Source organism: Rhinopithecus bieti, unplaced genomic scaffold, assembly GCF_001698545.2.
Source record: "Rhinopithecus bieti isolate Rb0 unplaced genomic scaffold, ASM169854v2 scaffold_20101, whole genome shotgun sequence".
Classification (NCBI taxonomy): domain Eukaryota; kingdom Metazoa; phylum Chordata; class Mammalia; order Primates; family Cercopithecidae; genus Rhinopithecus; species Rhinopithecus bieti.
The window spans coordinates 630063-657689 of NW_016810242.1; the positions used below are offsets into that span (position 1 = coordinate 630063).

The following is a 27627-nucleotide window of genomic DNA, read 5'->3' on the forward strand; positions in this document are numbered from 1 at the left end:
GGGCAACAAGAGCAAAACTCCGTTTCAAAAAAAAAAAAAAAAAAAGAAAGAAAAGAAAAAAGAAAATAAATAACATTACTTGAGGAAACTAAGTGAGCTTTTGTCCCTGATATTTTACAAATTTTAAAGATTTAAACACTAAGCCAATTCATCAAAATACCTAAATTTAAAGGGTACAATTAGTTGTGCTTTCATTCTAAAGAGAGCAAAAGGAATTACCTAATAGGCAATACCATAATGGTATTGAGATAAAACTCTCGCTCTACAAAAATTATTCTCAGGAAATTCCACATATTATAAATAAAACATGGGTTATTTGCAAAACTAAAAATCACAACCGTACTGCAGAGTGGTCTGGATATAATAGTTAATGATTATTTTTATATGGAAACCTATTACTGTGAGTTATTTGACATTCCACATACTGGAAAGATGGTTGGTTTTATTAATTTAAAACCTGTTTCAATGTTATCCTATTCATTCCCATTTTGATATCAATTCCTAAGTACATAAAACCAGCATTCAATATTGTGTATTCTGTTCTAGGTTAACATTCCTGTTCTAGGCTAACTGGATTTCTGCCTATCATATAAGCTCATTAATGGCTACTTTCAACAGAAACCATAAAGAAAACAATAAAACTAGTTACTTCAGTATCTGAAAGTACAGGAATTGGTTTTAACTTATGAGGTTACAAAAAGGTAGAATTTCGTTTGCGTGGTATTTTATCATCAACATCCAAACATATCTGCTGGTATATCACCTCTCCTATCCTAATTACAGATTGGTTTGTAAAAGTGTATTCAATGTCTCTTTTCTTTCTCCTAATGCTTTATAATTAACTTCCTCTTTCAATTACAATTGAAACTCCAAAGTAATAGTTCTTTAATATTCATCTCTCATTTTGAAAGTTGGAAATAAAAGTTAGGGAATACAGATGGATTTACAGATTCTCATTTGAAAATATACAAAGGACAATCAACCTCTTAGCTACACCGTTTCAGAGAAGTTAAAATTTCCCCTTTACAGTCAAAGGTACTAGGAGGAACTTAAAATCCAGCAATATAATTACACTAGCTAGCTACCATAAGATTCCTGAAAACTAGAGACACGTTTTAGGTACAATACAGCCATACCCACACAAATAAAATCTATCTAATTTTCCTCATGGTTTTATTATTCTACTGTCTTGTAAAGCTACACTCCCAAAAATAAACTGACTTGTGATGACCTTTACTATTCCATACCATGCCTATGCTGTTAGTGACTTAAAGATTATTAATAATAGCCTACCCCAATCTCTTTCCCACCTGTTTTTTTAAAGGTCTGCCACTTGCCTATAGTTGTATTTCAACATCACACCAACAAATAATGTATGAAAGGGTTAACATGAACTCTGCCAGTCAGAATGCAGGTATTGGGCTACTTTCAACTTAACAACTTCCTATGGCAGTTTATATTTATAAATTATTACATAAGCACAATAAGGGACTCAATTCACAGGCAATAAATGAAAGCTTTCCATGTATAAAAACTGTTTGTTGTTAATTTCAAAAAAACAAGCAAATCTTGGCTTCTCCCTTGGTCTTCAGAGGAAAATGCTTTGTGAATCTAATATAATTTTCCTGTACCACCAACATTGAGGCAAATTTGTAGGATCTAAGCAACATGTAGATTATAAATAATATAAACATATTTATTCAAGAGAAAACCAACATCCAGTTTTTAACAACCAATAAAATATCAGACTATTTTTTTTCTCCCTTAGTGGGGTTTATTTTCAGCAGATGCCCCATTAATGACATGAATTAATTGAGCACCCAACAGGTACCAAGCATTGTATTTTATACATGTCACTTACAATCATTAAAAAACTCATTAGGGTTAATGTCTCTACTTCACAGATGAGCAAAGACACTGAGAAAGACTGAAGAACAGAGTTAAGAAATTAAGAGGAAAAATTAAATTACTTTTTTACAGTAATAGAAATATCCTACGCTATCACATCCACGTCTTTGCATATGTTATTTTCTCTACTTTGAACATGTTTCTAAGTATCCTTTTCAGTTAATTCAGTTAATTCATACTAGAATAGCACATATACAACTCATCTGAAATCCCTACACTGATCATTCCCTTACACCTCTCCATTTTCAACTCAGCCTGGATTTTTTTACTACCAGTTATATTAGTGAATATTAACTATTTTCATGATACTCCTGTAAATTTATTTAACACATAACATCATACAGAACTGCTTTATCTGTTGCTTTCCCTGACTCTATTTACAACACTCCTTAACGACAGAAACCAGTTCTTTCATCTTTTATTCTCAGCACAGAGGACAGTGCCTAGAACTTCATGTTTATTTAATGTTAAATAGGAGGCAACTGAATGAAACTTAATTTTGCTAGCTACATATTCATGGCTGACTTTCTTTTTAACTTTATCTAGCTTGCCAGATAAAGATTCAGAATTCACAAATATAGAAAACAATCGTCATTGGAAAATAACATTCTCTAAGATCACTAAGAACCTCCATGATGATCTGGTAGACTTCGTCAGAAATACACACTTTTGCTTTGCAATTAGGACCTTCCGTAAATTCAGCACAGAAACCCAGAAACAGATCTGAAATGTAGATTTCAGATAATTTGAGAAGGTCTAAATATATACCTGAGATACGAGACATCCTTGTAGAAAAGTAACACTGCTCCAAGTCTTCAAAATGAGCAGTAAGTCGTTTTCGTCTTGATGCTAATGTGCTGTTATACCAAGGCTGTTTCTTTGTCTAAAATAAAAAGACACGTAACTTAGAATAAACAATACTCTTCTTTTGCACAGAATACTCAAATGTTTGAGCATTTATTTATCTTCAGAAGTTCATCACAGTAAAATGATTACAAATGGTAAAAAACTATAATTCTGAGATATTTTCAAAATTGTCTTTTAACGTGAAAATAGATACCAAATTCATTCACAGAATGATTAAAACTAATAATGATTTTAAAAATAAGCTCTAAAGGACAGTTTTACAAGACTAAAATGAGAAACATCTTCAATTCTACAAATAAAATGAAGACAGAATTCATTATGCCATTCTAAAATTTAGAATTTCGGGAATTTTAATATCTAGAAATTGTTAGAAAATAATTATCAAATAGAAAATGACTTACTTCTTCCAACGAAATAAGAGGACACAAACTAATGGAAGAACATTCCATGCTCATGGATAGGAAGAATCAACACCGTAAAAATGGCCACTTCTGCCCAAGGTAATTTTTAAATTCAATGCCATCCCTATCAAGCTACCAATGACTTTCTTCACAGAATTGGAAAAAACTACTTTAAAGTTCATATGGAACCAAAAAGGAGTCCACATTGCCAAGACAATCCTAAGCAAAAAGAACAAGGCTGGAGACATCATACTATCTGACTTCAAACTATACTACAAGGCTGCAGTAACCAAAACAGCATGGTACTGGTACCAAAACAGAGATAGAGACCAATGGAACAGAACAGATGTCTCAGAAATAACAACACACAACTACAACCATCTGATCTTTGACAAACCTGACAAAAACAAGACATGGGGAAAGGATTCCCTATTTAATAAATGGTGCTAGGAGAATTGGCTAGCCATATGTAGAAAGCTGAAACTGGATCCCTTCCTTACATCTTATACAAAAATTAATTCAAGGTGGATTAAAGAGTTAAATGTTAGACCTAAAACCATAAAAACCCTTGAAGAAAACCTAGGCAATACCATTCAGGAAATAGGCATGGAGAAGGACTTCATAACAAACATCAAAAGCAATGGCAACAAAAGCCAAAATTGATCAATGGGATCTAATTAAACTAAAGAGCTTCTGCACAGCAAAAGAAACTACCATCAGAGTGAACAGGCAACCTACAGAATGGGAGAAAATTTTTGCAATCTATCCATCTGACAAAGGGCTAATATCCAGAATCTACAAAGAACTTAAACAAATTTACAAGGAAAAATCAAACAACCCCATCAAAAAGTGGGCAACCCCATCAAAAAGTGGGCAATATAAAAGTGATATAAACAGACACTTTTCAAAGAAGACATTTATGCAGCAAACAGACATATGAAAAAATGCTCATCATCACTGGTCATCAGACAAATGCAAATCAAAAACACAGTGAGATACCATCTCACACCAGTTAGAATGGCAATCGTTAAAAAGTCGGGGAACAACAGGTGCCGGAGAGGATGTGGAGAAATTGCAACACTTTTACACTGTTGGTGGGACTGTAAACTAGTTGAACCATTGTGGAAGACAGTGTGGCAATTCCTCAAGGATCTAGAACTAGAAATACCATTTGACCTAGCCATCTCATTACTGGGTATATACCCAAAGGATTGTAAATCATGCTACTACAAAGACCCATGCACTTGTATGTTTATTGCAGCACTATTCACAATAGCAAAGACGTGGAACCAATCCAAATGTCCATCAATGATAGACTGGATTAAGAAAATATGGCACATATACACCATGGAATATTATGCAGCCATAAAAAAGGATGAGTTCATGTCCTTTGTAGCGAAATGGATGAAGCTGGAAACCATCATTCACAGCAAACTATCGCAAGGACAGAAAACCAAACACCACATGTTCTCACTCATAGGTGGGAACTGAACAATTAGAACACTTGGACACAGGGCAGGGAACATCACACACCAGGGCCTGTTGTGGGGTGGGGAAGGGGGGAGGGGTAGCATTAGGGATACCTAATGTAAATGATGAGTTAATGGGTGCAGCAAACCAGTATGGCACATATAAACATATGTGACAAACCTGCATGTTGTGCACATTACCCTAGAACTTAAAGTATAATAATAATAAAAAGAATGAACTGCTGATACATACAAAACAGAATGAATCTCAAAAACACTGAATAACACTCATACACAAAAGGTAATGTTATTACATAACTTAGTCATATAAAGATTAAAAACAGGTGAGTTATGAGTTTCTAGAAGTCAGTATAATATTTGCCCCTGAAGAACTGGGACTGAATTTGAAAGTAGTATAAGGCAAGATGAATGTTCCGTATGTCCATCTAGGCGTTGTGCAATCACATGTATGTGTCTGTCAAATCTCATTCAAGCAAATACATAAGATTTGTGCTTTTCTTTATATGTATTTTACCTCCATTTCAAAAAAGGCAAAATAAAAAATTATTTTATTATTACTTGCAAAAAAAAGAAAGGAAAATGAGTTACTTTTTCATTATCCCTACACTGTAGCCTTACAACCTGGAATTATTGGAATAGTTCTTTTTTTAATTTAATTTTATTTATTTATTTTTATTTATTTTTTATTATACTTTAAGTTCTAGGGTACATGTGCATAACGTGCAGGTTTGTTACATATGTATACTTGTGCCATGTTGGTGTGCTGCACCCATCAACTCGTCAGCACCCATCAATTCATCATTTATATCAGGTATAACTCCCAATGCAATCCCTCCCCCCTCCCCCGTCCCCATGATAGGCCCCGGTGTGTGATGTTCCCCTTCCCGAGTCCAAGTGAACTCACTGTTCAGTTCCCACCTATGAGTGATAACATGTGGTGTTTGGTTTTCTGTTCTTGTGATAGTTTGCTAAGAATGATGGTTTCCAGCTGCATCCATGTCCCTACAAAGGACGCAAACTCATCCTTTTTTATGGCTGCATAGTATTCCATGGTGTATATGTGCCACATTTTCTTAATCCAGTCTGTCACAGATGGACATTTGGGTTGATTCCAAGTCTTTGCTATTGTGAATAGTGCTGCAATAAACATACGTGTGCATGTGTCTTTATAGCAGCATGATTTATAATCCTTTGGGTATATACCCAGTAGTGGGATGGCTGGGTCATATGGTACTAGAATAGTTCTTAACTATAAGAAATAGCTACTTGGCTGGCGCAGTGGCTCACATCTGTAATCCCAGCACTTTGGGAGGCCGAGTCAGGTGCATCACTGGAGGTCAGCAGTTCAAGACCAGCCCGAACAACATGGGGAAACCCCATCTCCACTAAAAATACAAAATTAGCTGGGCATGGTGGTGCATGCCTGTAATCCCAACTACTTGGGAGGCTGAGGGTGGAGAATCACCTGAACCCGGGAGGCGGAGGTTGAGGTGAGCCGAGGTCACGCCACTGCACTCCAGCCTCGGCAACAAGAACAAAACTCTGTCTCCAAAAAAAAAAAATCTATTTAATATTGATTATCAGATTAAGAGGCAATAATATACACATGCCAAAGAGTTTGATATATTCATTAGAAGAACAAAATAACAAAATAAGATACAAAAGCAATAAACTCGAAAAATGTTAGCATATAAATCCTATAAAAAACAAAGGTTTTTGGTCCTAAATATATGTTATTTACTTGCTGGCACAACTTCACCAATAACTATACCACAATGCCAAATGCATAAAGTAAAAAGTACTAAGGTACTGTAGTGTATACTACAGTGTATCCCTGCTTTGATAAAACTAGATGGGAGGAGGTAAGAATCATATTTTAAAGCACTGCCTCAATCTAAGAACTAAACTCTTCGGGTTTTTTTCTTTCCTGCCCAAATTCCTATTTAAGAAGACTGCGGAGTCATGCCCTACAAACGATAACATCTCATCAGATGGGTTTTATTTAACCCTATATAATCTCTCTTAGTTTTCAACCTGACTCTGAATAATGTCACATGACAGATAAAGAAGGAAATCAATATACTTTATCCCCAAATTATCCCCAAATATGTTTTTTGCTATATTTTGAAATGACCCTGCAAAGCAGTCTTTTGTGGGGAAAATTTTGCATCTGTATTAACATAACTACACCCTTGCCCTTCCAGGCCCTCCCAATCCTGAAGAGATTAACTGAGAGTCCAGCCTAATTAGGAAACATCTGCCATCTACTGCCTCTAAAGGTGGCCACCTATGAGACTTCATCGACATAAAAATTTTGGTCTTCAGAACCCCTTATCTTAACCCAGACTCTCCTTTCTATTAATTTCAGGTCTTCAGATAGTAACTTAACTCTTTGAAACAAGAGCCAATCAAAAAATCTTTGAATCCATGTGTGACCTGTACGCCAATCCCTATTCCCACCCCATGTCCCTGCCTGCTGTCCCGCCTTTCCAGATCGAATCAATGTAAACTTCGTAGTAATGATAGGTGTCTTATGTATCCTTAAAATGTATACCAACCACCTTGGGCACATGTTCTCAGGACCTCTTGAGACTGTGCCTCGGGCCAGGGTCACTCATTTTGGCTTTTTTGGGGGCTCCAAATAAACCTCTTTTAAAAACAGTTTATTTGACTCTAAATAAACTTCTTTAAATATTTTATAGCATTTGACTCTCTTTGTCAATAACTCACAAGAAAGTAAGATAATTTTCAAAGACTTAACAGACAAACAGGAAGGTGAACTCAGAGATGTAATGATAAACAAAATGTAACAACAGCAGCACAGGGCAGGGGCAAGAGGAGGACAATACCTAAACAAAAACAAGTAACTGAATTGGGATTTGGAGAATTAAGCCCAGGGACCACAAGTAGAGAAATTGAAAACAGAATTTACAAACTAGAAGAGAAATCTGAAAGAACTGCCCAGAATGTAGGATAAAAGCCAGGAAGACAAAAAATTTGAAAAACAATATAAGAGGCATAAAAGAATAATAGCTTGAAATATACCCAGAGACCCAGAAGATCAAGAAACTAAAAGAAATATTGGAAGAGTTGATGGTTGAGATTTTTCCAGAACTGAAAACAGACAAGAATACATAGAGAAATTATTCTGATCAAGTGAGATAATTAAAAGAAACCCACAATTAGACACACTAAGGTGAAACTGTGTTTTGGCTATACAGCAAAAGATCTTAAAATCAGAAGAAAGATCATTCATTTAGGAACAACAATTAAAAGGCAAAATGCTTTTCAAGAGCAGTAGAAAGCTAGAACAAAAGGACATCAATAATCTTTAAAAAGTTGAGACAAAATAATTCCAACCTAAAATTCAGAACCCCAAAAGGCTATCTCACAACATCATAAACAAAAACGAAGTTTATTACCAGTGAGCCATCTCTAAAAGAATTTCTGCCTGTAATCCCAGCTATGCGGGAGGCTGAGGCAGGGGAATTGCTTGAACTCAGGAGGCCGAGGTTGCAGCGAGCCGAGATTGCGCCACTGTGCCACTGTACTCAAGCCTGGGCGACACAGCGAGACTCCGTTTCAAAACAAACAAACAAAAAAAACTCTGAAATTGTGTACTTGAATAATACAATGACATAAACTGGAAGATCTGAGACACAAAATGAAAAAGACAGCAAGGAAACTAGCAAATAAATGATTATAAATATTACTGTTAATTATCATATTTAGTTTATGGGGCTTAAGAATAAGACAAAAACTATCCAACTAACAACATGTAACTCAGAAGAAAGTGACAAAAGTTGCATTCTGGAGCTCTTATACTGTTCAGGAAGGTAATTAAGATACTCTGCTTAGATGATAAGTGTGAATAAATTTCAAGCACAACTACTGAAAGCACAGTGACAGAATAGGTAACAAACCAGAAGAGGGATGGTGAGAGGCGGTAAAACCGTAAGAAAAAAATCAAAAACTAAGAAAAACAGCAAGTATAATAAGTAAAAAAGAATGAAATTATATCAGTATTAGCAATAAATAAATGGAAACAATCACTAATAGAAATAGTGACAGAATAGATAATTTAAAATAAAGGTATGCTATCTGCTAAAGAAATACTTAAAACAGAGACAAACTAAAAAATTGGAATAACATGAAAGAGTACCAAAAGAGAAAAAACAGATTCAAGATGAAAAACATTAGTAAGGATGAAAATAGCCACTGTATATGAGAAAAAGTTCAATTTAACAATTATATACCTGTCTGTATGTAATAATAGGGCATTAACCTTTTTCAGGCACGAATTGCCAGAGAAATAGACGAACCTATTAACACAATGGGAGATGAATCTTCAAGTCAACTGAATTATGCAACTAGTGTTATGCAAATAACTAGTTTATATATGGCCAAATATGAAATTTGATATAGTGAACATAGAAAACACTATACCTACTTAAAAAATAGGCATTCTTCTTAAGCATTCATGGAACATTTACAAAAACTGATCATGTACTATGTTACTGGATAGTATGTTTACAATCTTGAGAAAGGGCAGAATTTCTTAAATGAAACACAAAAGTATTAATTATAAAATTATAAATTTCATGACATAGAAATTAAGAACTTCTGTTCACCAAAATCCATCATTAAAAAGGTGAGACAAGAAGATACAAAATATAAGAAGATATTTGCAAAATCCAAAAACAAATGATTAGTATCCAGAATACATCTATTTCTCCAAGACCAACACAAAAAAATGGGAAAAGACTTGAAACGCCATTTCACAAAAGACAAAATATAGACGCCAATAAATATAAGAAAAGGTTCTGTTTTATAGTGACAGGAAAATAAAAATTAAAGTCACAACTATGTTCTATTTATTACCACTAAGGTGACAATCATTTTGAAGTCCAACAATACTAATTATTAGCAAGAATGCTGAGAACCTGGAACTCATATACTCATGTAGTGGGAGTTTTAAATTGATAAAAGCATGCTGGAAAACAATTTGTTATTAACTCAAAATACAAATTTTGCATACTCAATGCCCTTCAGTTCCTCTCTTAGGTACATATCTAGGGAAACTCTTGCACCTTTGCATCTGGAGACATGTACAAAGATGCCCTTAATGGCAAGAACAACAAAAACACCAGAAATACATATAACGTATACAGATTGAATTGAAAAATTGTAATATATTAACACAATGGAATATTATACATCAGTGACAATCAACTATAGCCACAGGCATCATCAATTAATCTCTGAAAAAACAAATCTCAGAAACCTACATACTAAAATATTTTTATAAAGTTCAAATATAGCCAAAACAAATAATATAGGGGTGTGTATACATGTGGTAAAACTTTTTAAAAAGTCAACATATTGATAAACATAAATATCAGAAAAATAATTATATTTGGATAGGAAGCAGGTGATAAAATTGGTTAGGAACACATGAGTAACCTGTATACTACTTTTAATGTTCTATTATTAAATAACACAAAAGCTGGTTCCATGAAAGTTTTACTATATTTCTAATTTACATATTAATGAAATATATTCCTTTGTAGGTACCAACATATTTTTTATAAATACTAAGATTGCAATTCTAGATTTTAGCCTATGGATCTCTTCAAAAGTGATCTGACTGGGCGCAGTGGCTCATGCCTGTAATCCCAGCAGTTTCAGAGGCCGAGGTGGGCAGATCACGAGGTCAAGAGACTGAGACTATCCTGGCCAACATGGTGAAACCTTGTCTCAAAATACAAAAATTAGCGGCCAGGCGTGGTAGCTCATGCTTATAAATCCCAGCACTTTGGGAGGCTGAGAAGGGTGGATCACGAGGTCAGGCGATCGAGACCATCCTGGCTAACATGGTGAAACTCTGTCTCTACTAAAAAAGCAAAAAAACTTAGCTGGGCATAGTGGTGGGTGCCCACAGTCCCAGCTACTTGGGAGGCTGAGGCAGGAGAATGCCATGAATATGGGAGGCGGAGCTTGCAGTGAACAGAGATCATGCCACTGCACTCCAGCCTGGGTGACAGAGCGAGAGACTCCGTCTCAAAAAACAACAAAAAAATTAGCTGGACATGGGGGTGCACACCTGTCGTCCCAGCTACTCGGGAGGCTGAGGCAGGAGAATTGCTTGAACCCAGGAGGCAGAGGTTGAGGTTGCAGTGAGCCGAGATTGCACCACTGCACTCCAGTCTGGTGACAGAGAGAGACTCGGTCTCAAAAAAAAAGAGAGAAAAAAGTGATCTGTTTAATGGAAAAACATATAAGACTTCAAAGTCTGAAATATGAGAATAATTAACAATAATCAGAAACAGTGCATATAAAACAAAAAAGAAGTAGTCAGCAACACTGTTTTATTTTATTTTACTTATTTATTTGGCTTCCAGTTTTTATAGTAAACTCACTGTCTCAATTATTTTCCAATATTTATTCTTGACATTTCTTAAATTTATTCAAAACCCTAGAGCAAATCCTTTATTCGAAAACCCTAGAAGCAACTAGGTTGCCTGAAAATTGTTGGTAAATATGCAACACTTGGGTCTTTGTCATATGCCAGTTTAATTATTAAATTACAAATAATATTAATATAAAAAATAGAAATGTGCTATGTATGCAGAGATAAATGTTTTGAAAATATATACTGGATGCAGATAGTCTACAAGGCTAATCCTCAAATAAAACAATCTCAAGATAAGCTCTTTTACCTAGAGGTAGATATAAATACGACACAAATCAAACAGAAATATTCATCAACCATGTTAATTTTACCTACCTTGGCTCTAAAAAAAAATGATCACATCTATCAAACTCAAAGATAATTAAATTTCACCACAGCAAAACAGAAGCCTATCTTATTTGGTCATTGGAAAAGTTAAAAAAAAAAAAAGTCCTCAAATAAATGCTAGAAAGTTAATAGGCATACTATGAAGATAAAAGAGCAAATTAGATGATTATACAAAAAAAAAAAAAATTATGGTCAGCCTGTAAATTATGAAAAATCTTTACAAATATAACAACTTTAATTCCCAATAAATGCAATTAACATGAAAACAGAAAAGCAGCAATCAAAACTGAATATTCTATTTCATATACTTAATATAAAATAGTGAAGTACAAAAGCACTGAGATCTTCAAAAGACTAATGAAATCAATGCTTGTCTAATCAAAGAAGTAACTTACCATGGCAAAGTTCTCTGTCAATTCCACTAAGAGAAGACTCCTACTTTAAATGAAACTAAAAGTGTCTGTATGGTTGACTGAAACCTGAAATTTTTCCAATCTATAAATACTTTTTTCTCAAACTAATTTCATAAATTAACACTGCATGGAAAACTATCATTATCTGCACAATAAGTAAACTTTGTAAGTTCAAGGAATACATACAAAATAATAAATTATTAAACCCATACACATATTTTCATACAAGCAGATTTAATGACTAGCTTTAAAGCAAAAAATTACAGAATTCAGAATAGTGGTTATCATAGTGTGATCCCCAAAATGTGGCTGAGGACCACTTGGGGGCTCTCTAAGATCTTTTCAGGAATCTGGGAGGACAAAGCTGTTCTTAAAAATGTAAGATGCTATTTGCGGCCTGGTGTGGTGGCTCACACCTGTAATCCCAGCTCTTTGGGAGGCCAAGGCAGGCAGATCGCTTGAATCCAGGAGATCCAGACCAGCCTGCTCAGCAAGGCAAAACCCTGTCTCTATACAAAACACACAAAAAATTAGCTGGACATGGTGGCGCACACCTGCAGTCCCAGCTATTGGGGAGGGTGAGGTAGGAGGATGGCTTGAGCCCAGGGGGTGGCTGCAGTGAGCTGAGATCCTACCACAGCACTCCAGCCAGGGTGAGAGAGCAAGACCCTGTCTCAAAAAAAATCTCTTTGCAATTTTCATTGTGCTTATGTTTGTACTTGTGATACAAAAGCAAAGGTCAGTATAAGACTGCTGGTCTCTTAGCACAAATAAAGGCAATGGCACCAAATCCGGCTGGTAGATACTGTTCTTCACTACTATTCATAATTTTAAAAAAATATAAAATCTAAGAATCAGTTCACTTAAGGATGCCCTTAACAAGGCCACACAAATTAACTGCATTATATCCAGGCCTTTGCATGTATACCTTTTTACTATTCTGTGTCAAAATGGGAAGTATGCACTTTGCTTTACCTGCTAGCAGGACTCTCTCTCGCTTTGCTGAGCGTTTTTTTTTTTTTTTTTCCTTTTTGCCCAATAAATTCCACTTTCCTCACCCTTCTAGGTGTCCACAAGCCTAATCTTTCCTAGTTGTGTGACAAGAGCCTGGTTTTAGCTGAACTAAGGAGAAAGTTCTGCAACATTTTTGCTGCCCAACGTGAGGCCAAAGGAAGGGTGAGTAAAATGTGAACCTAAAACCTCTCACTTTCGCTTTTGAGCCTTGTGGTCCTATGGCATGCCTCTTTTTTTTTTTTCAGGACAGTAAGGGCCCCTGTCTTTTCTTTTACAATACTGAAGGTGGTCCACACCCACTTCAATGGCCACAGACTTGGGCTCAGGATGGTTAGGTGAATGGCAGCTCCCTGCTCCCCTACCTCCTGGTGTGGCTGTGTGGCCATGTCTGCCACATGAGTGTGCAGTGTCCAACGGCCATACAGGGCGGGAATAAGGCACAGCCACTGCCCAGGTCTCAAGGCGGCCTCGGGGGCCTGGGCCCTGTGTGGCTGACTGGCCAGACTACCATTGGTCTGAGACAGGGGGAAAGGAACCCATTTGTATAAGACTAAGCGGTTCTTCCCCAGGGTTACCCTTACATTATGAACTTTTTTTTTTTTTTTTTTTTTTGTCTACCTATTAGCAGTTAACTTTTATGTGAGAGGATTTTTTTTTCTTTTTAGAAAATGTTTTACTAGGCCAAGACCCCAACTATCACTGTTTATATTCTCTGTAAAGTTTCAACTATGAAAAAGGATTTAGGATGTTGGTCTTAAGCTGTAGCTAATCTGGTCTGCTTTAAATGACTTTCTGTATGGTAAGTAGCAAACTCTGCTGCAGGCCTCCATCTTGTTTTACTTCCTTGGGAGCCAGACCTATAACCACAAGGCAAAGTTTTGCTCTGCCTCTGCCATTTTACATTTGTGGCCTGGTGTTCAATCCTGGCTTAGGGAATGAGTCCTTTCTGGTTTGGAATCTGTGCAACCTTTGCTATTTGTTGATTCTCTTCCCTTCCACGAACCGCCTTGGATTTTACTTTGAGCCCTTAGTAAAGTTTGAAAGTCAGAAATATTGGCCACTTGGGATGGCTAAAGTCAGGTAATAGGGAATTTAAAAGAATTTTCTTAAACAACACTCAGCTTAATTAAAAGTAGATATCCAAGTTGTAGGCATATATATAAGGTCTTTATGTTTTCTTTTCTTGGACCTTGTTTTGTTGAAAAAAAGTCTTTTCTCAGCCAACTGAATTATTTTCTCCATTTTCCTTGCCACTCTCAACGCACACGAGAAGGAAGAGACCTCTTTTTTCCTCATGGAACACCAGTAATTAAAAGCAAACAGATCTCTCTCAAAATCTGTTTCTGCCTCATTTATGCCTGTTTGTTAGGCCTTAGAAACTGAATGTTTTCCTAGCCCTGTCTCTTAAAGGTTCCACCCAGGGGCCAATAATCCAATTAGGAGATTGGCAAATGAAAGAGCTTATGACAATTGGGTTTTCTTCTATCTGTGTACTTATTTATGTGTTGTGTATGTGATGGCTATTAAAAAAAAGCTCTAATAGGCTGGGTGCAGTGGCTCAAGCCTGTAATCCTAGCACTTTGGGAAGCTGAGGCGGATGAATCACCTGAGGTCAGGAGTTTGAGACCCACCTGGCCAGCATGGTGAAACCCCATCTCTACTAAAAATACAAAAAGTAGCCAGATATGGTGGCACATGCCTGTAATCCCAACTACAAGGGAGGCTGAGGTGGGAGAATCGCATGAACCCAGGAAGCGGAGGTTGCAGTGAGCCGAGATCGTGCCACTGCACTCCAGCCTGGAAAACAGAGTGAAACTCCACCTCAAAAAAAAAAAAAAAAAAAAAAAAAAAAAAAAAAAGCTCTAATTAATTGGCCTAAAGGAAGATAAAAGCTGTCGTACCTTTCATGTGACTTTAATCTTTGAGAAATAAAAACAGCCTTCAAGATTATTGGTAAAAGCAGATGTCATTAAAATGTAAATAGGTAAACTAAATTATATAGGTCAGATATTAGGTTTGCTAAATGCTTTAAGGTTATAACCTGCTTTTTTTGGTTTATGAGAACCATTTAACTTGACAGCTTCACATTTGGTAAAACCTGGTGACATATGGAACTAACTATGCCCTTAATTATCCTGGAAGAAGTCAAACCTTGGCTGCACCAAGCAATTAATTAAAATAACTTACCAGGTTTTACATTAAAGTTAAAATTGCTAAGAGTTACCATTATAATATGTAATTGAAACTACTGGAAATAGATTTACATGTGAGGTGTGTTATGATGTGTTTTTAATAAAACATTATAAGAAGGCGTGGAAATGTAAAATTTTGCCTAGGGTCTACGGATTGTTTTGAATTAGATAAGATAAAGCTAAAAGTTCAAACAAGTGATGGATGGATTGTAAAAATTAATCTTCCAAAATAAATTCTCTGTTAACATACTAACTTCAAAAGGCATATGGTTTTCTGTAAACTAAGCATTAAAATAAAAGCAGAAAACATACTCTTAAGGAACTAATCTGCTCTTTAGGAAAATTTGTAAAGGGTTATAAAAGGTTTTTGTTTTTCAGATTTCTGAGTCATCATTTTGGCAAAATAAATAACTTATCTGGAATAATCTGCAATTCTATTTCATAACATCAAGAGTTTTAAACCTCCAACATATTTAACAGGCTTCCCAAAATCAAACTTCAGTTTTGAAATTGTCTTTCCTGACGCCCAGCTTTTGGATGCTGCAGTGAGTCCCTGGAGTATCCAAAAGAGAGGTAAACAGAACATGTTTACTTACATGAGATTGCCAAAATGGTGTTCAATCTTCTTTAGGTTTTATTTTGGTGACTACTACTAATATATGTTTCAAAATTGTATGGGATTCCAAAAATTCTAATGTCTAAAGTATATGCTATCTGTCGTAATTAAGGTTGTCATGTTAAGCTACTGTAAACCACCGAGATAACTGAACTACTTTGTCAATTGTGTTTCTAACTGTAACTACCCTGGATATTTTGTTTTTCACAGATAATTGCTGTCTTGTTTTGATCCTTAAAAAAAAAAATAGCTTATAACAAGCTATACGACTCTAACAGGCACTCTCAAATACAGATTTCTAATAACATTGGAGATTGTAACATTACAATACAGGAAAAACATGCAGGACTCATGAAGAGCTAAAATATTCATGAATATCAAGTAAAATAAGAGTTAACTAAATGAACTGAACTCAGAAAACTGAGGCAATCTTTTTAACTTTCGTTTGCAATATTGCTGATCCTTGTTTTTTTTTTTTTTTTTCAGAGCCAAGGAAACTTATTCTGAACTATTTACAGCCTCTAATAATTGAGTATGGTACATTCCTGTGAACAAAATTTGAAGCATATTTGTCTCTCCCCGCCCCCGCCTGGCTTCTCCAGAATTTGGAAACTAGTTGTAAGTGTTCTTAACTTATGGCAATATAGTTGTTTACATCAGTGAAATAAGAATCCATTTTCTTTTGCAACAGGATGCAACTGGAGAAATGCTGTTTTACCAAGGCTTAACTTGAAGGGTATGCTTCCCTTTAAGGAGTCAAACTTGACTTGCAGAGCCAATAAAAGCCCCTTGGGAAAACTGGCCTCACAGCCTTGTCTACACAGCCACTACAGGGTTCCTGATCTGTGATAAGTAAAGAATGTCACCTTCTGACAGGCCCAGGAGCTCCAACTTTATTTTAAGACATTAAGAGGGCCGGATCACCCAATTCACAGGCATTTGAGGATACAAACTGACGGCTGGGCTCAGCTTTAAAAGGTCTTATCAGGATTTCTTGTGGAACAGAGTTCCATCCAAGCCAATCTAAAAGGCCGATGTAAAAATAATTAAGCTCGCTGCACTTTACACAAATAATCAGGCCAAGTATAAGAGTAAAGTCTATTTTGTGAACAACTCAATTCTATCAAGATTTGTTTTTTAACAAAAATAAGGACTAGCTGGGTGTGGTGGCTCATGCCTGTAAACCCAGCACTTAGGGAGGCTGAGGCAGGAGGATCACCTGAGGTCCGGAGTTCGAGACTAGCCTGGCCAACATGATGAAACCCCATCTTTACTAAAAATACAAAAATTACCCAGGTGCGGAGGCAGGCACCTGCAATCCCAGCTACTTGGGAAGCTAAGGCAGGAGAATCGCTTGTACCCAGGAGGTGGAGGTTGCAGTGAGCCAAGATAGCGCCATTGTACTCCAGCCTGGGGACAAGAGTGAGACTTTGTCTCAAAAAAAAAAAGGGGACTGGAGAGAGATAAATTATGTTTCAAGACTTATCATACATTTGTCATTAAATTCTAAACTCCTTAGTTATTTTTAAGTTTTTGCCTACATTTTAGACTAACCCTGCTTGTTCTGGTGAACCAACCAGTAGTTTCCAGCTGCAGCTCAAACAAAAAAAAGAAAAAAAAAAAAACAAAAGGGATGGGTAATATAGAAATCTGGATCAATATTCTAGTTCTGAGCAACTGTTCTACTGCGTGATGGGAATAAATAGGATGCCCAACACTTGGAGGTTTCCTTTTTAGGAAACTAAGAACAAGGGAGCTAACCAAAGACAAGAACTATGCACCCAAATCTTAGCGGGCATAACTATAGCTATCAGTTATCTGGGGTGTCATAAGACATCCTTTTCTCCCTTGTTGGAGGAGGACTCAATTCCACAGCTTCGCCTTAGCATTCAGCTTAAGAAAAGGAATCCATGCAACACTCCCCGCTCCCTAAGACACATTTTTGTCTCAAACTCAATTCCAAGCTTTAGGTCAAAGCCATAGGAAAGAAAACTGGATCTGATGGATCCAGAGGCAGATGATAACAGAATTTAAAAAGGAACAGCATAGGTGAGCATGACTAATTTCTTACTGATTAAACCAAGATTCCCATTGCATAAAGGTCATGCTACTATCCATGGCATAAATAAGGTCCAGGGAATTCAAAGACTACTGACAGCAGGGAACATATAGTGTACATGGGTAAGAGTGAATACTCCCACCCCGTAGCATGCCCCTCCCCCCGTTAACATCAGTGAAAGCCGCTTTGACACCCATGGGTGGCACCCTGTCGTGGTCGCTGGGACCTGGGATCCAAGGACAGAGGAAAGAAAGAGGAACATCTCACTCTCCCTACCTCAAAATACCCCAGGTATTTGCTAGGAAGAAAAGGGCACCTGGGGCACCTCGCTCCTTTCTTTCTAGATGAGTAGCCATTCATCTTCAGTCTGCAACCCTTTTGAGTCCATCCTAAACCCCTGGGACTTCTTTGAAAAAAAAAAAAAACAAGCCTTCTTTTTCTTTTCTCCTCCTCTGTCCTCTCTTGACTGATAAGTAATTGTGTGTTTGTACTATGGGACACTCCCCTTGGATGCATCCTCCAAACAGGGAAAAGTTAATTTCCCAAACCTTAAACTGGTTGGCTTAGGATTGGGCTCAGGGGAAGGGAACCCAGAAGCCCAACACGCCAGCAAAAGGGTAAAAGTTTGTTTTACTAGTCAGGCTTCTGTCCTCATCTCCCTGCACTAACTAGTAAAAGATCTCCAGATTTTTGAGCTGTCCTCACCCTCTCCCCGCTTACTTTGTTTTGATACATGTTTTCTAATAACCCAGTTTGTCTCTTCTTGCCTTTAGGCCCCAAATGGTCATGCAACCGGAGCCTTGGACAATGGCCCCTTTTGCCAGGACCCTCAGATAGGCCTCTCAGGGAGATTTGACTGCCATTTTCCCAAAACAGCACACCCTGTCAGCAGGAAGCAGTTAAGATTAACCTTCCTCCTTATCCTTATCTTTATGGCAGTTAGATATACTTCAGAGGAGAAAATGATAGAGACAGTAGGGTAGGGTCCCCAGGCAAAACCCCTCCTTCATGCCTAGAACAGCCTGAAGGCTGAAAAACCAGACAGCCTATCCTGGATGAAGCATACCCTTTCCCAGCTGATTCTTTCTGAATAATGTCCACGTGCACACTGAGAGGATGGGGTGGGACCTCAGGAAGTTTGTCATTTGCAGCAGGGAGGAGCGTGGCCTCTCCTGTGCCTGGGTGGTGACCTGGGATTCAATCTGTGAGGCAAGAAACCTGCTAGCAGGATTCTGCCTCACTTTGCTGAGAGTTATTTTCCCTTTTCCTTTTGCCCAATAAATTACATTTTCCTCACCCTTGTATGTGCCTGCAAGCCTAAGCTTTCCTGGTCACGTGATGAGAGCCTGGTTTTAGCTGAACTAAGGAGAAAGTTTTGCAACAATATCACTACACACATGAAAAGGAAATGTGGTCTAAGAAATATACTTGGTTTCTGTCCAAAGTTCTGAAACTGCCATTGCAAAATTACAGCTAAGACAGTGAAAGAGATCTGACCTAACCAAACCACCTTGCTTCTAACCTCCAAGCTGTCCTTGTTCATTCCTGGGCATAGACTGACTAACTTTGGGAAGAACTTACTTTATAGCTTAAAACAAACAGGGAAACAGCCCTTTCCCAAAACAAACCTCCTTCTTGCCTGGGGACTAGACATTCTTTGTAGGACTAACAAATCAGCCACAAGATTAGAAATTAAGGTTTAGGAGTCATGCAGCTGGAGGCTACAAGATTCTGACCCTCCTTAAACTGTTCCTAAGATCAGTGCTTGAGATACTTTGCAGACCCAGCACTTGATGGATCAGCTGGCACCACCCAGATAGATTAATTGGCTTATCCGATCTTGTGGCCCTGGCCCAGGAACTGACTCAGTGGAGTCAACTCCCCATGATTTCATCTCTGACCCCACTAATCAGCACTCTTGACTCACTGGACTTCCCCCACCCACCAAATTATCCTTAAAATCTCTGATCCCCAAATGCTTTGGGAGACTGATTTGACTAATAAAACTCTGACCTTAAGCATAGCTGGCTCTGTGTGAATTCCTCCTTCTCTATTGCAATTCCCTCCTGTCTTGATAAATCGGTTCTGTCTAGGCAGTGGGGAAGGAGAACCCACTGGGCAGTTACACTTCCTCACACACAGTTCCTAAAATCCTTGGAGTTTCCTGAGTGATATCAGCATCTTTTGTTATTCATAGCAAGTTCATTTTGATCATACCTGAATTTAGTGAAGTGACTTAGGGTGGGACACCTACAAAACCTCAGGATAAGGCTGGTCAAAAGACCACCAAGTAATTAGAGAGTTGGAACTTTTGCACACACACCAACCTCCAAGAAATGGCTACGGCCTGGAGATTAAGCTCTATAAAACTCTATAAAGCTCCTGAACAGTAAGATTGAGTGAGTTTCCAGGTTGGTAAACACGTTGAGGTCTAGGAGGATCAGGAGAGCATGCATGCCCAGAGAGGGCAAACCATTCTCCTCCTCCCTACCTTGGAATATTTGCATTGTATTTACCAACTAAGCACCCCCAATCTGAAAATCCAAAGTCCAAAATGCCCCAATTAGCACTTCTTTTGAGCATCATATCGCAGTTCAGAAAGTTTCAAATCTTGGAACATTTCAAATTCTGGATTTTTAGATTTCAGATTTCTTATAACTGCATGTAACTCTATAATTATTAATATCTCAAAATTAAAAGTTTAATTTTAAAATTTACTTTTAAAACAAAATTTCAGCTTTAAAAAAATGCTTAGAAATAAACTTATGAAAATATAAGCAAAGCCTAGAGTTAAAATCAGTATCATAAAGATGTCAATTCTTCCTAAGATAATTGATAACATAAAGGCAGTTCCAATAAAAAATCCTAAGAAGCTTTTTTATGAAGCTAGATAAACTGATACTAAAGTTCCTATGAAAAAACAAACAGGAAGAAATATTCTGCAAAACAATGAAAAAGACAAGCTAAGAAAGGGGAAGAAAAGAAATATCAGACATTAAAACATATCATAAAGCCTCTACAATAAAGAGGTGATAACAATACAGACGTCCCAGAAACAGACCAGCAGATAGATGAACTTTTTAAAACAGGGCTGGGGCACATGGCTAGACATTTGGATGGATGACATTAAATCCACATTTCAAAACATACACTAGAATAAACTCCTAACAGATTGAGAATTTAAATGTAAAAAAATAAAGATGAGAAGTATTTTAAGAAAGAATGGGTTTCTCTACATCCTGGTTACAGGGAGAAGCTTTTAACCGTGATTCAAAGATCTAGATGTAATTTTTAAAAATTGATAATTTTACCTAAAAACTTTTGAATGGTAAAAAAAAAAAAACACAAAATAGGAAGAAACTATAGGCAACACAGGTCATAGGTAACAGACTAGTATTCCTAATATAACAAAGTCTCATAAATTGAACCAAAAAAGTCAAGCACCTAACAGAAGAAAACGGTCTGTCAGCTAAAGATACGAGTATGCTACTCACTAATAAGTATATTAGCAAACCAGTAAACATATGAAAACATAGTCAATCTCAGTCATAATTAAAGAAACAAAACTATTTTAAGATACATTTCTCGCCTAACATACTGGCAAAAATTAAAAACTATGAAAAGTCATTATATTAGAGATGCTGTGGGGAAAACAGACATATTTACAAGTTGTTGGTGAAGACACAAACTGCTTTTGGGGGGTGGTTTATTTGGTACTATCCATCCATACCTTTGACCCAGCAATCCCACTCTAGGTATTTACACTGAAGGTATACCTCCAATAATATGAAAATACACAGGCACAACTTAGTCACTGCTGTACTGGTTATAACTTCAAAATAATGGAAACTACCTACTTGTCATTATATAACCAGGTGATTAAATAAATTATGGTACAACCACATGAAGAAGTTTCATGCAGATGTAAAAAAGAATGAGGAGGACTTCCATGAACTTCTATAGAGTTACTTTCCTCATAAATTGTTAAACAAAGCAAAGTACAGAAAAAGATTACTAGAAAGCTACCCTTTGTGAAAGACAGCAAAAATAAGAAAATGTGCATGTGTATCTGTAAATCTGACTAATAAAACTGGTGAACTATAGAGGGTAAAGTAGAAACGGAGTGGAAAAGATGGAGGTAGGGAAATTGGTAGAAGGGCTGAAAGGGTAGCAGTTATTGATTATAACTTTTTATACAGCTCTGATTTTTAGAATCAGGTTAATATTTTACATATTCAAAAAGGATATATATAATAAGGATGGAAAGTGGGGTAAAATACAAATAGAAGTAAATGAAAGTATTTTAAAGAAATGTCACAAGTAAAATTGAAAAAAATTAAACAAATATAAATAACCTTTGAATATACTATATTTTCAGTATATATTCTCAGGCTAAAGACAAACGGAATTTCAAAGAAATATCTCTAGTTAGATTTGTTTTCTCAGCAATTTTCATGCTATCTTTTGTATATATATTCTAAGACTATGCAAATAAGTAAATGTATTTTGATCATGAAAGTTAGGTTTCCATCAGAAGAGGAAATTATAAATATAGAAAGGACAAATGCTAAAATGAACCCTAGAGATGCTAGAATAGCATGGACTGACCTCAGCTTGTATGGACTGACCACCTAGTTATCTCCAGAGCTACCGCCCCTTGCCTACACTATAGAATACATTAACTAAAGATAAATAATTTTCTGTAATCATGAGTCAGTGAGTTGTTTTGGAGCAGAACGCATCAGTTGGTCAGCATTGTTTATTAATAATAATTGAATTCATGATTTGCATGATTTGTACCTGGTTTCAGTAGTGTCTGTTAAAGCTGGTTACATAACCAAAATGTACACATCTAAGTGACTGAAATCACCTTTGCAAAATTATGACTAAGACAGTGAAAGAGATTTAACCTAACTGACCCCATCTTGCTTCCTCCAAGTTGTCCTTGTTCATTACCGGGCACAGGCTTAACTAACTTTGGGAGGAACTTACTTTATAGGTTTGTTGTCTTTTGTTTTGTTTTGTTTTGATTTTTTGAGACGGAGTCTCGCTCTGCTGCCCAGGCTGGACTGCAGCGGCACGAGCTCAGCTCACTGCAGCCTCTGCCTTATGGATTCAAGTGATTCTCCTGCCTCAGCATCCTGAGTAGCTGAGGCATACATCACCACACCCTGCTAATTTTTGTATTTTTTGTAGAGATGAGGTTTCTCTATGTTGGCCACGCTGGTCTTGAACTCCTGACCTCAGGTAATCCATCCACCTTGACCTCCCAAAGTGCTGGGATTACAGGTGTAAGCATTTCACCCAGTGAATTTACAGGTTACAGTTTAAAACAAAGACCGTAACAGCACTTTCCCAAAAACAAACCTCCTTCTTGCCGGCGACTAGACAACTAACATTGGCCACAAGATTAGAAATTATGGTTTAGAAGTTACGCAGCTGGAGGCTACAAGATTCTGACCTTCCCTAAACTGCTCTTAAGATCAGTGCTTGAGATACTTTGCAGACCCTGCACTTGATGGATCAGCTGGCACTACCCAGATTGATTAACTGGCCCATCTGATCTTGTACCCCCTACCCAGAACTGGCCCAGTAAAAGAGGACAACTTTAATTCCCTATGATATCATCTCCTATCTAACCAATCAGGCACTCCTGGCTCACTGGCTTCCCCCAACCCACCAAGTTGTCCTTAAAAATTCTTACCCCCAAATGCTTGGGGAGACCAATTAGAGTACCAGCACAGCTGGCTCTGCGTGAATTACACTTTATCACAATTCCTGTCTTGATAAATTGACTCTGTCTAGGCAGTAGGCAAGGTGAATCCACTGAGTGGTTACATGACTAGCTCAACATCAGAGACTCCAACCAAAAGCAGACTTTGGATCTCCTGATACTCAGGTGCTTCAAACCCAAGCCAGTAGTGATTCTAAATGTGGTAACAAAGCAATTCCTGTGCAACTTAGCAGTGGAAGGACAAAGAATATTGTGACTGAATTCTCTGGATCCCTTTCAATAAATACACTATTGCTGCTGGGCTGTTCTGTATGTCCATTGCCTGTAATCACACTGTTCCAGAAATATAAACTGTTTGATTCCTGGGAGTCCTTCAGTAATCAAACACAGTGATTAATATGCAACTAATGCTTGTATATTATGGGTGTAAATATATAACAATATATATTAATACATACAAATACATATATTTCCTAGCTCTGTCCACTGAGAAAGTTTGCAAGCAATGATACTCCAAGAACAATGAGCGTACTTAAGATTTTTGGTTTTAAAATATATTTCTCCACTAAAAGAAAAGAGGTTTCTTGGATACAAGACTGATTCCAGGACTGGGGCAATGTCAGTACGGAATGAAGCTGGAACATTATTGTCTAAGAAAGTACTTATAAAGAATGACAGAAATATGTCAAAAGGATACAGAAGTCAGTCTGAAGGAGCTCCAACTAGCCAAATATAAGATGACTTGAGTTTCAAAATTAATAACAGGATATATATATTAATGACCCAGGATCCCACAATGATATAAACAAACAGAAGGACTAACTAATAAATGTGGAAGATATAAAAACTCAGAAAATCATCATTTGGACAACTAACATATCAATGATTATTATTATAAGATACAATAATGGAGGCTCAAAGGGAAGAATATGGTAACTTTACAGCAGTGAAATCTGGCAGCCACCATCTTAATCAAGTGATCAAAGTTAACATCACCAGCACTGAGACAAATAGGTATCATATGCCTCCAGATATGACAAACTAAGGATGACAAAATAGGACTACTATAGTATCCCTGATGAAAATAGATAATCTGAATCTTAGGCATAAGGAAACACAAGACAAATTCAAACTGAGGAACATCCTATAAAATAAATAACTTATACTCTTCAAAAATGTTGATGTCATAAACTGAAAAACTGTACCAATTTAGAGGAGATTAAAGAGACATGACAAATAAATGCAACAAGTCATTCAGAATGGTCCTGGACCAGAATTTTTTTTTCTATTAAGGACATTAATGAATACATTCCTGAAATTTAAATTGTAAAGAATTTAAAATTAAAATTTAAAGTTTTCTCAGATATATCAACATTAATTTTCTAATTTTGCTAATTGTTCTATGGTTACATAACAACTCTGAAGTAAAATCAATAGGCAATTACAAAAGTTCAGAAAATATAACTCTATAAAGTTCATACATTTCTGGCTTCACCTCTACGCCTTCACCTGCTATATTGTTTATTATATACATATATTATATATCATTATATTGTTATATATATATTATTTTCCATTCAATTTCAACTACTAAATAGTATTTTTAAGAGCAGTAAAGTAATCCATCCTATAGTTGAGCACTATTTCTGCAACTACTATGGCTGGGTATGTTTATTTTTCCAGAATTTTCACACACATATGATTAATACCGGTATATAATCTTTACATAGTACTTAGAATCATTCCTTAAAATAAATTTCTTTGTGAATAATTAGCAAATCAAACTATTTTAGCATTGATCATATGTATATACTGCCAAATTATCTTCCTGGAAGATATCAACTCAATTACCACTCTCCCTTCCTCCACCTACCCTTCTCCAATAGGCACATGCTCGAGCACATACACTCACTGCAAGTAAGAGTATTTCCCATTTTGGAACATTCCTTTGATTTTACCCATAACTATCAGATGATTTCTTTGGTACCTTGTATTATTCTATATTTTGCTTTTATTTATTTGCAAAATTGAGTATTATTTCATGTAAGCTGAATGTGTGAATTTTTGTCTTTTAAAAATATTGATGTTGGCCGGGCACGGTGGCTCAAGCCTGTAATCCCAGCACTTTGGGAGGCCAAGATGGGTGGATCACGAGGTCAGGAGATCGAGACCATCCTGGCTAACCCGGTGAAACCCCGTCTCTACTAAAAAATACAAAAGCTAGCCCGGTGAGGTAGCGGGGGCCTGTAGGCCCAGCTACCCGGGAGGCTGAGGCAGGAGAATGGCGTAAACCCGGGAGGCGGAGCTTGTAGTGAGCTGAGATCCGGCCACTGCACTCCAGCCTGGGCGACACAGAGAGACTCCATCTCAAAAAAATAAAATAAAATAAAATAAAAAATAAAAAATAAAATAAAATAAAATATTGATGTCCTGCACCATCTTCTTACCCTATTTGGGGCTTTTATTAAAAAGATAAAATTGGCCGGGCATGGTGGCTCACGCCTGTAATCCCAGCACTTTGAGAGGCCAAGGCAGGCAGATCACGAGGACAAGAGATCGAGACCATCCTGTTCAACATGGTGAAATCCTGTCTCTACTAAAAATACAAAAATTAGCTGGGTGTGGTGGTGCGCACCTGTAGTCTCAGCTACTCACGAGGCTAAGGCTGGAGAACTGTTTAAACCTGGGAAGTGAAGGCTGCAGTGAGCTGAGATCACGTCACTGCACTCCAGCCTGGTGACAGAGTGAGACTCCATCTCCAAAAAAAAAAAAAAAAAATCAAAGCTTTTAATATTTTGAAGCAATTAAGCCATTTACTTGCCCTAATTATGACACCTTTCCCAATTTGGGTTTAAATTTTGTTTGTGGTGCTTTCTTATATGTAGGGTAGATTTCCTTCTTAATTTCTATAGTTTTATTGTTGTTTCAATTGTTGTTTAGCTGATCTGAACTCTTTCGGTAAGTGAAAACAAGCTAAATTTCCTTCAAAGAGTTTCCCATTTGTCCCAACACCATGCATTTAATCGCTCCTTTCACCACTGATCTACATGACCACCTTTATCACAGACTAAATGACTACTTTTAGGTAGATTTTAAATTTTTATTCTGCTTCTTTTGTTACAGCAGTCTTAGAGTACATTTTAATAGTTGATGAGGTAAATTCATCATTAACCTCTGAATAATTCATTCTATTAATGAACTTTAACGTTAATTGGCCACATTCTACACACGCTTAAAAAAAACTGGGATTTATTTTAAATTGGAATCTGGCCGGGCGCGGTGGCTCAAGCCTGTAATCCCAGCACTTTGGGAGGCCGAGACGGGCGGATCACGAGGTCAGGAGATCGAGACCATCCTGGCTAACACGGTGAAACCCCATCTCTACTAAAATACAAAACTAGCCGGGCGAAGTGGCGGGCGCCTGTAGTCCCAGCTACTCGGGAGGCTGAGGCAGGAGAATGGCGTAAACCCGGGAGGCGGAGCTTGCAGTGAGCTGAGATCCGGCCACTGCACTCTAGCCCCTGCGACAGAGTGAGACTCTGCCTCAAAAAAAAAAAAAAAAAAAAAAAAAAAAAATTGGAATCTAACTAAATTAGTAATTATGGTTACTGGTCTATCCAAATTGTTCTAAAATTGATCTGAACTATTTTAATATTTTATAATCTTTAAAATTACATTTCATTAAGAATGTGATTTTGATTAGTATGCATCAACATTGTCTTATTTTAATGTACTCAGTATCACGATAATAGCTAATTTCAACTTATGTTGTATATAGGCTTTTTTTTGGTCTTTCTATATTTATCATCTAGTGATAATGTAGCCTCTTGGGTAAATAATAAGCTCATTTATTTTTATTCTTATCTAAAAATGAAAGCATTCAAGACTATGAATGTTTAGTACAATTCTGACCACATTTCAGAAATTTTTGATAAACAATATTTCCACTAGCAGTATTTTTTGAATGCACTGATTTTTTAACACACAGGTACTCAGAGGAGTCTTCATTTACTCTTTTCTAGACTGTCTCTGTTTGTTTATTTGAGGCTCTAAGTCACACAATGCAGATGACACTATTTATCTTGTCTTAGATTCAATCAATTTTTTGAAATTCTCCAAGGATTACAATAAATA

The 27627-nt window shown here is 36.8% G+C and overlaps 1 protein-coding gene across 1 annotated transcript in view; it reads right to left on the reverse strand.

The window, feature by feature from the left end:
• The window catches only part of COP1 (COP1 E3 ubiquitin ligase), a 259480-nt gene that overhangs the window by 131165 nt on the left and 100688 nt on the right, over positions 1-27627 (reverse strand). Inside the window, 1 exon segment of the mRNA XM_017891684.1 lies at positions 2677-2791. Within this exon segment, the coding sequence (XP_017747173.1) occupies positions 2677-2791 (115 nt within the window).